Here is a 13724-nt window from a genome sequence, read left to right on the forward strand (position 1 = left end):
CCTCGTGCTTTAGCAGCCCTGCCTGTGAAGTGGAGACCATACTAATACTTACCTCCAAGGGCTAGTATCAGCCGTAAATGGAAACCGCGACGTGTAAAATGTGTAAAATGCAATGCGTACAGCGTATGATTAATGCCTGGCGCGTAGAAAATTCCAACATTAGCTATGGTGTCTATGAGCTCCCCCATCCACCCCTCTCACAAAGTTCCTTTCCTCCCATAAATGCACACTCACCGATGCCGAAGGGCAATTGTGTGCACTTGGGTCCTGTGTCTCCAATCAGCCTATGATCTCCTTCAGGAGGATCATGTCATTTACCAACACCGTCCCCCCAGAAGTTCCTACAACGCTGAGCACACAACTGATTCCTAAAACATATCTGCTGGTGCACAGGGAAGATCTCTCTATTTAAAAGTCTAGGAAAATCTGATTCTTCACGTGAGGATTTCCCCCTTGTGTAAGCCAGTCATCTTCCTCTAGGGAGGGAAAAAATAAATAAAACCCTTCTCCTTTATATACATTTGTGTACAGAATTTGAGACACCGGCAACCACGCGTACCCAGGCCAGCCCTTTCAACTAAGAATCTAACAGCCTCTAATGGCTCCTATACCTTGTAATTATTATCAAATTATACGTTGGCTTTAAGATTGCTAATTATTAATCATCGGCCTGAATTAGGTATTAATGAGCAATGCCACTAATTGTAGGGTGACCTAACCCAGAGCAGGAAGGCACGACTGACACCTCACAGAGGGTGCCTGACTCAGCCCCAGACAGTGCCCTGGAAGCAATGTGCTGTAAAACGTCCCCTCTCTGGTGACACCTCGGACCCTTGCCGGCTGGTAAAAGGCACGGGATTTTACAGCTGGAAAGAAGTGTAAAGATCAGCACTTCCCAAGCTGTGAGCGACACATCTCTGAAGACTGCTGAGTTAAGCTAGGCTTCCACGAATTCATGGTGTACCCAACCCAGGTGCCTCCAGGCTACATGGGTGATGTCCCCGCGTCCTTATTTTTGCTACTATTTTTCACACGTATGTGCCTAATGTTATCGATCATAAAATTCAAGCTTATATCAAAGGACAACTGAATTCACAGTAGCTTTTTTTGTCAGGGAATTCTCACGGAAAGTTTGGTGAATGTATATTCCTGGACCCTCAAGACCGCCGTCAATGACGTCTCTGTTCTTGGTCGGCTCGCCCATTCCTATTCCTTCCGGAAATCATTCCAGAAGCTTTATTGCTTTCCTGTAACCCCCATGCAAGGCCTAGCTCTCACCCTTTTTGTAATTTTTTTTTAATGTTTATATTTATTTTTGAGACAGAGCCTGAGCGGGGTGAGGGGCAAAGAGATTGGGAGGCACAGAATCCGAAGCAGGCTCCTGGCTCTGAGCTGTCAGCACAGAGCCCGACACTGGGCTTGAACTCACGAGCCGCAAGATCATGACCCGAGCGGAAGTCGGAGGCTTAACCGACTGAGCCACCCAGGCACCCCGCCTAGCTCTCACTCTTTAAGGATGATTTCTCCTCCTCTTTCCTGAAGAAAATGTGGGTCACAAAGCATGAGCTCACTGTTCTTCTCTTCAAGACCAAACCACGGTTCGTGTCCTGGACCTGACCCCCTCGCCGCTCTGCGGGGTCCTTCGTTCCCAACCAGCCCCCCTGCCTCCTTCCGATGCCTTCAGACCTTCCCTCCCCTTGCTCGGTGCCCTCAACTGTTCGTACCGTGTTAAAATAGCACTCTTCGCGTCCTCATTCGGGAAGAGGATGTTCAGACAACAGATGTCATATTCAAGGAGATCAAGCAGGAAGTTCAAGAAACAGCTGACGAGCAAGTGGAGTTTAGGAAGAGGACTGTGTCAGAAGAGGCTCCCTGGAGTGAAGTGCTCCCTGGAGCGAATGGGGATCCTACCATCTGTCCCCAAGCCCGGCGGTGAGTGCTTCTGGCAACAAGAAACACCCTCACTGCCGCCTGACTCGGGCTTAGCAAAGGAAGAGTGGCCTGTGAAGTAGAGGGAGCCTTGTGTGGGGGGAAGTCACCTCTCCCCTCCCATGCAGGACTAAGGTGTGTGAATCCTGGAAACCAGATACGGGACGCAGAAGGAATGCTGGCCTGCGGCCACTTTAAAGGTGGTCATGATGAAAAGTCACTATAAAAAAGAACGAAGAGGGGTGCTCGGGTGGCTCAGTCAGTTAAGCGCCTGACTCTTGATTTTGGCTCAGGTCGTGATGTCACGGTTGGTGAGTTCGAGCCCTGCGTGGCGCTCTGAGATGACGGTGCAGAGTCTGTTTGGGATTCTCTCTCTCTCTCTGCCCCTCTCCTGTTCACTCTCTCTGTCTCATAAACAAATAAACGTTTTAAAAATAAGTAAATAAATAAACAAACTACACATCACTTGATCTTTACCCACCTCCATAGGTGGGTATGCCTATGTTTCTATGCCTCACCTCTCTGAGTCTACCCCAAACATCTCAAAAGCATAATCTGCTCTCAACCCCCCCACTCCTCCATATCCCATTCATTCCTCCATACACGGCCAACTGGCTTCAGACTCCAAGAGTCCCTTAAAATGGTTTCACCAAGGCTGTGATGAATGGACCCCTTAAACCCGATGGTGCTTCCGGTCTTCTTGGTCTTAAGTCTTGGACTCCACGGATCATCCTCCTACCTCTCTGACCATTCATCATCACTTGCTGGTTGCTCTTACGTAGGTTCCCTCCATCCCACAAATATTGGGGCTCTCCTTGTCTTTCTCTAAGGGACCTCTGGGCAATCTCTCTCTCTACCTAATCGCTAGCCCTGATCGCTCTTCGGAGCCTCAGATGTCACTCATCCATTCATTCATTCGTTATAGATTTCCAGCAAACCTACTAAGTTCCAAGGGAGTAATTAGGCACTGGGGATACAACTGTGAACCAGTCACAGTCCTGGCTTCCTAAAGCATATAGTCCCGTGGGTGATAAAGAACGGTAAAGAGAGGCTCTCCAACTGGGAGAGCCAAGTGGAAACACCTAGCAGTGGTTCTTAATAAAAGCCCTGTCGATCATTAAGGCATTCACAAACTGCATGAAACTGCACGCAAAGTTCTGTCCGCTTGTACGTGTTCGGGGCTGATACGATCTACGCCTTTCATTAGATGATCCAAGAGGCCTTTGACACGAAAACGTTTAAAATCTGCTGGTCTGATGATAGGTTACTGATGTGACATTGGACTTGATGGCACTTTGGAGAAAAATCGGGGCTCAAGACAGATTTGAGACCCTCCTCTGAGAGGCGAGAGTTGGCTCATGGCCCCTCAAGGTCTTTCACTGGAGAACCTCAGCAGCGACATACTGGAGGTGACAGCGGGACCTCGCACGGCTTAACTCAAGCTCTAAAACTCTGGGTAACACTGTCCCCAAATCCCCCAGTCATGCGGTGCCCACAGCTCCCAGCGTGAGAAGCATGGACCACAGCTGTCCCGGGAATGATACAGGTCTCCCAGAGCTTTGAAGAAGAGGCATTTTTTTGGCCAACATTTAGAAGTCAGAAGATTTCATGCAATGATCTGGATTTGTGTTCTCTCTTAAAAGTCTGAGGACCCGGGGGCACCTGCGTGGCTCAGGCAGTTAAGCGTCCGACTTTGGCTCAGGTCATGGTCTCACGCCCCGCGTCGGGCTCTGTGCTGACAGCTCAGAGCCTGGAGCCTGCTTCAGATTCTGTGTCTCCCCCTCTCCCTCTGCCCCTCTCCCACTTGTGCTCTGTTTCTCTGTCTGAAAAATAAACATTAAAAAAAATTTTTTTTTAATTGAAAAAAAGTCTGAGGACCTGACAAAAGCCAGCCTGTGTCCCCATCCCCCAGCCCAGCACCATCCCCCAGGGCGGGGCTAAGAGCAGCTGCCTCCTTATTGGTGAGCCTTCTCTTCAGTCCCCACCTCCCCGCCCCCTCATACACTGGGACTCTGCTCTCTTTCATGGCACCTGTGCTCTCTCCTTGCCCGAAACTTGGGAAATAAACTGTTTACCAGGCAGGAGAAAACACAAAACAAAACAAACAAATATGAAAAAGGGAAAGAAGCAAAATGAAGGATGTACATTTTCTTAATGGAAAAAAATCTCCTACGTTATTGTTGTCTGCTGGGAAGATTCAGTATCCACGGCCTCATCCAGTCTAATGCCATTTGGATTGCCAAAATGTTCTCCTCGTTCCATCCTTCGCCAGAATAAAATCATTACTATTAAAATATTAGAATCACAGTGGGGAGGGGGAAGCCACCACGTCCCAACATTTAAGAAATCACATCGTATCTGCCTAACAGCATCAGAAGGGCCATAAGAATTCCTTCCTACAATTAAGTATCCCCATCAACTATTAACAAATTAAGCATTTCGTAAGTTAGGCTACATTAAAAAGAGATCATCGGTATTGGGTTCTGTTTTGGGCATCAGAGATACATGTAATATTAATGACTCGTGATCACAACTCTATTTTCCTGAGTCTCTTTTAAGTGCATATTAATCATCTGTTAATGTTACCATAACTCATTAAATACAAGCTACATTTTTGCCTAGCGCCTTTCGTCCATGGGGGATAGCTAGGTTTTCAGGGCATGTTACAGCGTTAGGATGCACCCGCTTCTTTCCCTCTTGTGTGGCTAACACCACCGTCACACCTCCATTCTCTTATCGGTCATGGCTGGAGGTCAGCCTCCCTGTGGGTCAGGGATGAAGCACCCTTTGTGTTCCGTTCAGTAGTGTTGATTGCATTCAAGTTATCGTGCAACCAGTTTCCAGAACGCTTTTCATCTTGCAAAAGTGAAATTGTATAACCATTAAATAACAACTCCCCGTCCTGTCTTCTCCCCAGCCCCTGGCAACCCCCCTTCTGCTGCCCGTCTCTATGAATTTGGCCGTTCTAGGTACCTTCTATGAGGTATAGTATCCGTCTTTGGTAACTGGTCTATTTCACTTGGCATAATGTCCCCGTGGTTCCTCCAGGCCATAGCATGTGTCAGAATTTCCTTCCTTGTTTAAGGCTGAATGATATTCTGCTGTAGGTGTAGACCACATTGAATCCATCCATTCATCTGCTGGTGGACATCTGGGTTATTTCCCCCTTTTGGCTATTGTGAATAATGCTGCTGTGAACACGGGCGTGCAAATATCTCTTCGAGAGCCTCCTTTCAACTCTTTGGGGTAGGTACCCAGATGTGAAAATTACCACATGGTAATTCTACTTTTAATTTTTTGAGGAACCGTCACGCTGTTTTCCATAGCAGCTACGTGGTTTTGTATTTCCACGAGCAAAGCTCAGGGGTTCCAATTTCTCCGTATCCTTGCCAACACTTGTACTCTACTCTTTTGTTTACTTCTTTGATAGTCGCCATCCTAATGGATATGAGGTGGTATATCACCCATTAAACTGAAATTATCTCAAAGGTTATGCTTTGCTTCTCAGAAAACGCCTTAGTGATGAGCCTACATAATTACCTGCAAGGATTCTAAGAGTGTGGCCCCCGAAGCATTGCACAAGGACACTGAATGTCTAGGTTGGGATGGAAACTGAGTCACAAGGCATCTCTGGTGGAGGAAGTTACTGGCCCAAAACATCACCAGGCTGTTGCACAAATCTGCCACGGGCAGCTCCACTCTAATGCAATCAGTTCTGTACGCTTCCATTTGGGCAGGAAAGTAAAGGAACATGAGGCTTCCTAGTTATTTAAAATGCCACAAGTAAGAACTTCACGACTACTTGGGAGAAGTTTCTCATCCTGTTCCACAATTCCTTCTTGGTACTCCCCCCCTTTTTTTTTAAATTTTTTTTTAATGTTTATTTTTTGAGAAAGACAGAGACAGAGCAGGAGCAGGGGAGGGGCACAGAGAGGGGGAGACAGAATCCGAAACAGGCTCCAGGCTCTGAGCTGTCAGCACAGAGCCCGACGCGGGGCTCGAACTCACAAACCGTGAGATCATGACCTGAGCCGAAGTCGGACGCCCAACCGACTGAGCCACCCAGGCGCCCCGGAACTCCCCCTTTATACCAACAAACACTGCCTTAAAACCAAGCCAAGGTAGGAAAGCCTCTTCCCCTTCCCCATCTTCTAAAGTAAGAAAGAACCGTGACAGTTTCAAGTGGGTTTGGCCTTTGGGCGGCACTCACAGAAAACACCGCACGACAACCGGGCATCATCTGGGTTAAAAATCAGAGCATCTGTGGTGGGCTGAACGATGCCCCCTCCCCCCCCAAAAATCCACACCCTAATCTCCGGCGCCTGTAAACGTTACCTTATATGGGAAAAAGGACGTCGCAGACGTGATTCACCTTGGGCGGGGGGATTAGCTCAGATTATCCGCGCGGACCATAAATGCCATCACAAGGGAGGCAAGAACGCCAAAGGGAGATGATGGGCATGTGACGAAGACAGTAGGGGAGGAAGAGGGATGTGACGGAGCCACAAACCGAGAAATGAGGGCCTCTAGAAGCTGGCACAAAATGGACTCTCCCCTACGGCTTCCAGAAGGACCTCCACCCTGCACACGTCTTGAGCCCAGCTCCGTAAAGCTCATTTTGGACTTCGGACCTTCAGAATGGAAGGGAATACATCTGCGGAGCTTCCTGCCACCACACGGATAGAGATTTGCCACAGCGGCCACGGGGCACGAACACGGCATCAAAGTCAACCCACGTCATTCAACATCCTTTAGAGGCGAGCCCCCAACGGCTGCGCCATGGGGTACTGGTCTCCCCATCTCCGGGGGCAGCAGGGTGGGACCCGGGCGAGGGTCACGCGGAGCAGCCCAAGGCCCTCCAGCTGCCCCAGGGTCACACAAAGAGTGTCCGTTTCTACGCATTCTTGCATCGTGCAAAAGGGGAGAGGGAAGGTTGCAGGTACGAGGAAGCTCCAGGAATGGACGCCTCTCGAACTGCACAGCTCATCAGACATGAAGAACGAAGGGAGAATAAAGGGAGGGGAACGTTCCTATCGTGCCAGTCTCTCAGTACTGCCGTCTGCTGAGCTGCCCTTGAAAACTTAAGCTCAAGAAGCAGTGTCTTTCCTCAGCAAGAAAACCACGATGGGAAGACACCCTGAAGTCCTAAAGCAGCTTCTGTAGGCCGCCGGTCTGCCCCAGGCGGTCCCTCCTAGACGCCCTCCCCCCCGGGGCTCCTGTGTCCCCGGGATCTGGGGACGCGACGGCTCCCAGAGCTTGCCCGCCACAGACCTGATGGGGAGAGAGGGGTCTCCGGCGTCCCACCAGTCTTTCGGGGGGCTGATGTACATGCACCACAGCTCCCAGCTGTAGCCGTGGGCCGAGTTCTCGTAGCGCTGCACCTCGAAGGTGTCCTGTTTGATGTTGTCGATGGACGGGAGGATCACTCGCTTCCGGTTCTCCTGGATTCGGGACAGAACCGGCTCGGCCCTGCAACACAGAGAAGTAGAAGTTAAGTCTCTCTCCTGAGGCGCGCCCACCCCTCAAACGGGCACAGACTCCGGCGCCACGGAGAAGGAACGGGGAAGTGAGGGCCCCGGGGAAGCTGGGGCTCAGGTGGAAACTGAGGCACGGGAGTGACCTGCCCCGGGTGGGTCGTGCAGCTGTAAGCACGCAGGGCGGCTCGGGCCCTGGCCCAAGGGGGATCCCGGCCTGAGAGGCCCCGAGCAAGATTTCGGAATCTGGGGGGTACCCCCCGGAAAGCACCAGGCCTCTCTTTTGTGCTGACAGCATGAGCCAAGGCAAGGCCTTCTCGGCTACAAGTGAGTTTAGCGTTTCCATCTCCCCCTCGGGGCTCCGGGTGATGCTTCTTGTTTCTTCTGCAGGAGCCGAATTTTCTTCCCCAAAATGGGTCACTTCTGCCCTGGACGGCCTGGTTTTAATAAGCATTTCGCTAGCTTCTCGGTGTGCGTGACTATTTCAGTTGGTTTAATTGATTACTTAATTGATTTCTTAAAAGGGATCTAATTGAATTGGTTAGCGATGGCAGGCGAGAACTAATTAAAAGCAAAGGCAAGCAGAATCGTGCCTCCCAGCTAGCCTGTCCCCTCAGGGCTACAGCGGGAGACAGGCAGGGACCTGGTTCCAGGCCCAAGGTGCAGCCCTGCTAACTTAGGGGAAAGCAAATGGTCAGACTTCCCCGCTCGTGTGCGTCTCCGAGGCAGACGTAGGAAAGGGCCGCTTCCCATGTTCCAGAAAGAAAAGATGGCCCTCGTAAGCCAGCGCATTAATCTCCCTGCTTCGAACAGAGCTAAGGCTTTGGAAAAGAGTCAAGTGAAAATCCCATTCCTCTGCATTATTTGGAAGAATAATGAGAACCCTTGCCCTGCCTCCCATCTCTTTTCATTTCTCAGCTATTGAATTACCTGTTGGCTCATCTCATCTTTCTATTTAAAACGAGCAATAAAATATACCCTGGGCCATTTACTGCCTCCGTTGCTTACGCACGCACCATACAGGCTGAAGCCAACTGGGACTGATTTGCCACGGCTTTCAGATATGCTTCCGAGCTTCACCCCTCCAAGCATCTGCCGACGCCGTTCTCCTCCGGGAATGCCCTTGGCCGCTGGCAGGAAGGCTAGTTGCCGATGGAGTCTTACCAGATGGAGTGCCGCCTCTCCCGAGAAGCCTCCCCTGATTTCTCCTGGAGGGAAAGCTCTCTCCTTCCTCTCAGCTCTTGTCCCATCTCCTCCACCTCGTCAAAAGTCACTCTGTCCACACGTTGTCTTTGCTGATCTTGAACACACATTATTTCTCCTACTGAGCTAATGGTAGCTGATGTTTACGGAGCACTTACTACATGCTAGGTGCCATTCTAAACATTCCACGCAGGCCAAGCCGACTGATGGAAATCTCACAACGGTCCTGGGAAGCAGAGATTATGAGCAGCAGTTGACAAGTCAGGAAACTGAGGCCCAGAGAGGTTAAGTCGCTCGCCGCAGGCCACACGGCCAGCCGGTGGCAAAGCCGGGTTTCTAAGCTGGATGGGCTGGCTTCACGCCCTAACTTTAAGCTCCACTGTGTCCTATGCTGGGCCACGCTTCCTTCAGCTGGTCTGGTGGCCTGGATATGGAAAGAAGCACTCCGGTGAAGGTTACTGGGCACTAGGGTAGAAGACCTTGGTTCTTCTAACGCTTCTGGAACTGCACAGGGGGACCTCCCAGTCCGCGAGGGAAGGTGCACCTGTTCCCAGTTATTCGCACCCCTCACTGGAGACACCCCGCTTTTTACCACCGGGCCCGCAGAGGGGCGCACTCCCTCCCTCAACCCCGTGAACGGTCGGCTTGGACATGGGACCGACTCTGGCCAATGGGCGATGAGCCGAAGAGATGACGTCACATCGTGCAGAAACATTTAATAGCCGCGGCCAAGGCTCTTCTCCCTGAGCCGCAAGAACGGTACGTCCTAGACGGGGTCCCGCGTCCTGCCACGTCAGACTGCAGAGCTAGGACATGTGTTTCTCATTTCAATAGTGATTTGTATGGGAGATTTTAAAATTGTCTGCGTTCTGCCATTTCTGCGGTTTCCAGCCAGAAGCGTATCTCCAGTGAAGCTCAGCAACTAACCATCGATGTGGAGCAGTCGCCGATCCTGTGTCCGTGTGGCCTGTTTACCCCCCTGTCCCACCCCAGTGCCGAGAAGGGGGAGCAGTCACTCAAACCCTTGGGCGGCCCTAAATGCTCTGGCTGAAATGCCCACCACCTAGCCATGGTTTTAGATAATAATACAATTATTTCGTGTTCCCCAGACCTATAACTGAAATTCCTGGATTTTAAAAAAAATTTTTTTTAACGTTTATTTATTTTTGAGACAGAGAGAGACAGAGCATGAACGGGGGAGGGGCAGAGAGAGAGGGAGACACAGAATCTGAAACAGGCTCCAGGCTCTGAGCTGTCAGCACCGAGCCCGACGCCGGGCTCGAACTCACGGACCGTGAGATCATGACCTGAGCCGAAGTCGGCCGCTCAACCGACTGAGCCACCCAGGCGCCCCTGAAATTCCTGGATTTTAAAAACAGGGAGCGAGCAATGAATCCCGGGAATCTGCCCCCAAAACCAAGAGCCCACAGTGTGCCCTGTAGGTTAGCTAACTTGACAATGCATTGCATCTTAAAAATAAATGGATAAATATTAGAAAAAAAAAAAAAAACCCAGGGGGAACTATAGCATATCCAGGGTGCCACCTGAGCTGCCTCAAAGCCATCAACAAAAACAGCCTCGCTTTAGCAACGATCAGATTGCTAATCTGCAGATTTTATTTTATCTTTTTAATGGAATTCATTGTCAAACTGGCTAACAGCGTGTGCAGTGCGCCCTTGGTTTTGGGGGTAGATTCCCCGTGGCCCGTCGGTTACACACGACACCCAGCGCTCGTTCCAACCAGCTGTTAATCTGCAGGTCTTATGTTTTAAAATTTCCGTTTTCCTTAGGTGGCTGTCTGAACGGTGTTTATGAGCCCAGTAACAAATGCAGACCACTCCCCTGAGCAATTCCTATTTTACCCCTTACGGTGAACAGCTTAAGTGCTCTAAGTTTCCACAAGTCCTGATTCAAACCTCTAATATTTTCACATAAAGCAGACTGGCATATAAAATAAAATACATGATTACTCATTTCCTACGTTGTCTCCTATAGTCATATTTCCATTTTATGTATATGAGGTGACAGGCTCTAAAAACTTAAATATCAGTGTTGCCCTCCAAGAAGGGAGAACAAAGTCCAATTTCTTCAACAAAAAGTACTTAGTCTTGGAAGGACTTGGCATAAATGGCCATGTGTGTAATCCGTACAGAATTAAGCCATTTTAGAGTTACAAATTATAAGCCACTGAACCCAAATGTCCATTCTTTTCTGAACTACGTTTCAGCAAATATTCTAAAACTGATGCCAGTTTTAAAAGTTGCTATTACAGGGGCGCGTGGGTGGCTCAGTCAGTTAAGCGTCTGACTTCGGCTCGGGTCATGATCTCACCGCTGGTGAGTTCGAGCCCCGCGTCGGGCTCTGTCCTGACAGCTTGGAGCCTGGAGCCTGCTTCAGATTCTGTGTCCCCCTCTCTCTCCGCCCCACCCCTGCTTGTGCTCCGTCTCTCTCTGTCTTTCAAAAATGAATAAACATTAAAAAAAATTTTTTTTTCCTGAATAAATAAAAGTCGCTATTACCAATCCCGTTGACTTTAGCAAGGTACCTAAAGTCACAACAAAGACCTCCTTGGGTCTCAGAATGCAGAGGATGTGTGGAAGCTGAGTGTGAAGGACCACGGCCTCGCTCTCACAGACTACCTGAGGGCAGATACCGAATCTTGTCAGATTCTGAACCCCAGCCGAGTGACCAACTGTCCCAGTTTGCCCGGGACTGTTCTGGTTTTACCACTAGAAGTCCTGCGTTTTGGGAAATCCCTCAGCACTAGGCCAGTCCGAACAGCTGGTGACCCCAACCCCAGCCTAGGACAGTGTTTGGGACAGTGGTAGGCATCCAGGAAACATCCGTCAAAAGGAGGATTCCGGCAGCCCGCTATTCGTTTAGGGGCATGGTGATGAAAATGGAGGATGGGCGAGCGGAGGTCAAAGCCAAGGGAGAAGGGCAGATGGGCGAAACGGAAGGGAAGAGCAGCCACAGCTGGAGGTTGACCGGGTGGGTAACGTGATGGGGAGGGAAGGAGCCAATGAAAGGGACGCGGGAAGAGTCGCCAGTTTTGACAGAAAAGAAACGGGGAGGCAAGGATGTGGCAAATAAAGGCAAGAAGTTCCACATGGAACATTCGAGGGCCTCTGTTCAGAAGGCTTCCAGCTCAACGCTTCTCAAACCTGAGCGAGCCTCACAGGTCCCTGGAGCACTGGTTAAAACAGAGTGCTGGACCCACACAGAGCTTCTGATTTCACAGGTCTGAGGGGAGCCCCCAACTCTGCCTCTCCAGAAAGTTCCCGATGGCACTGCTGGTCCGGGGAACCACACTCTGACAACCATCACTCTAAGAGATAAACAACCCTGAAGCTTAGAGGAGATCAGGGCTGCAAACCTACAGCTGTGTGTCACCAGGGTCTAATGGTGGCAGAAAAATCAGGCAGGACACTGGTGTCTGAGACGGCAATGGACAGCCACGTGCACTTGAACAGGCCAGTGTTACCTGTGACCCCAGGGTCCAGATCGTCACGTGCCCAAGTGATAGCCATTCTCCTTTGGTCCGGCCCTTAAGGGATTCTGAGATGTGTTGCAAATGAAGAAGAACAGATTTTGTAATGTTTAATGGGTAACGGGGCACTGGCTCTTCCGATCTGGTACCACGAACGGTATTCAAGTTCAAGATCAAGATCAAGTTCAAGATCATATTCAAGATGGTGCCACTGAGTTAACACAGGTTACAAGCAGGGTTTGTGAAATTAAAGACTCTGCTTCTTAGGAAGTAAGCAAACTGAACCCGGGTTATTTCACCTCTGACTCGGTTTCCCATTGGGCAGTCAGCCACAGCCACATGACCGTGCTTTTCAGCCGTAAGCATGCCCACTGAAGGTTCGGGCATTCTGATGCTTCACGATTCTTGCAGTCCTAAGTCTTCTCCTCTCTGGGTGGCCCCTAGTTTCTCCCAGATTGTTCTTTTCACCTGGGAAACCATCGGGGCCACATTTGCAGAGATCCACCCTTCCCTTCCTCCGAATGATGTTAAAGATAATCCCTTATGTTCCAGGAGGCTTTACCCGAGTAGGTGGAATTATAAATGGATCTCTTCCCTCCAAATAGCACTCAACCATCCTCCTCAGAAAAGGGAACAAACAAAGTGGGAGAAGAGAAGAGACATGGCTGTCTCGTCCCCTTGGCAAGGATCATCTCGAGTTCTGTCCAATTAGTGTGTCCTTTTCACCGGGTTTTTTTTTTTTTTATTTTATTTTTAACGTTTATTTATTTTTTTGAGGCAGAGAGAGACAGAGCATGAACGGGGGGCGGGGGGGAAGGTCAGAAAGAGGGAGACACAGAATCCAAAACAGGCTCCAGGCTCTGAGCTGTCAGCACAGAGCCCGACGCGGGGCTCGAACTCACGGACCGCGAGATCATGACCTGAGCCGAAGTCGGCCGCCCAACCGACTGAGCCACCCAGGCGCCCCTTCACCGGGTATTTTGATGACGATGGTGGTGGTGGTTGGTGGAGGCCACAACAACGGAGAAGCGGGTAGACAGCAAACTTCTCCCGGCTTCCCAGTTTTATCCCACAGTATGGCTCTCACCTTCTTTGTCAACCAACCCTTCTCCACTGTTCTACTAGCCCCAGAAGGAACAGGCAACGTTTCCACCTCCCAGATCCTAGCTCCTCCCGACCACCCTACTGCAGGTGCCGGGTGCCCCCAGGGTCCAGCTTGTGACCTACCAGCCAGCTGTGAATTCCACGTGGGCATCGAAGAAGCCAGTGACCTGGCCAGTGGCCGCCTTCCAGCCCTCGATGCGTGCTCGGATCAGGCCCTCTCTTTTTTGGTTGCGTACCACCTTCACCAGCCCAGGGTAGCGCTTCTGGACGTACTCTTCCAGCGGGGCCTTCAGCTCCTCTACAAATGACAAAATGCAAGAAGGTCCATAACCGTGTCACTTCAAATGTGTGTCCAACCCGCTGTGATGCCAACAAGATCTCCAGGAAGGCTGGAGACGCGGAAGAGTTGGCACGCTGGTGATCTTAGCAGAAAAGACAACTCAGGCAGCCTGAGAGTCAGAAGACACTGCCGACACCCTGGCCCGGGACGGCAACGTCCTCCCGGCATCCAAGGTAGACAGCTG

General features: G+C 50.5%; 1 protein-coding gene across 1 annotated transcript in view; it reads right to left on the minus strand.

The window, feature by feature from the left end:
• The window catches only part of GALNT17 (polypeptide N-acetylgalactosaminyltransferase 17), a 446372-nt gene that overhangs the window by 199055 nt on the left and 233593 nt on the right, over positions 1-13724 (minus strand). Inside the window, exons 4-5 of the mRNA XM_019421727.2 lie at positions 13324-13498; positions 7201-7398 (exon numbers count right to left, since the gene is read on the minus strand). Of these exons, the coding sequence (XP_019277272.1) occupies positions 7201-7398; positions 13324-13498 (373 nt within the window). The remainder of the gene's footprint in view (positions 1-7200; positions 7399-13323; positions 13499-13724) is intronic.

The sequence above is a fragment of the Panthera pardus genome, unplaced genomic scaffold, assembly GCF_024362965.1.
Source record: "Panthera pardus isolate Hobbes unplaced genomic scaffold, ASM2436296v1 HiC_scaffold_4, whole genome shotgun sequence".
Taxonomy (NCBI): Eukaryota; Metazoa; Chordata; class Mammalia; order Carnivora; family Felidae; genus Panthera; species Panthera pardus.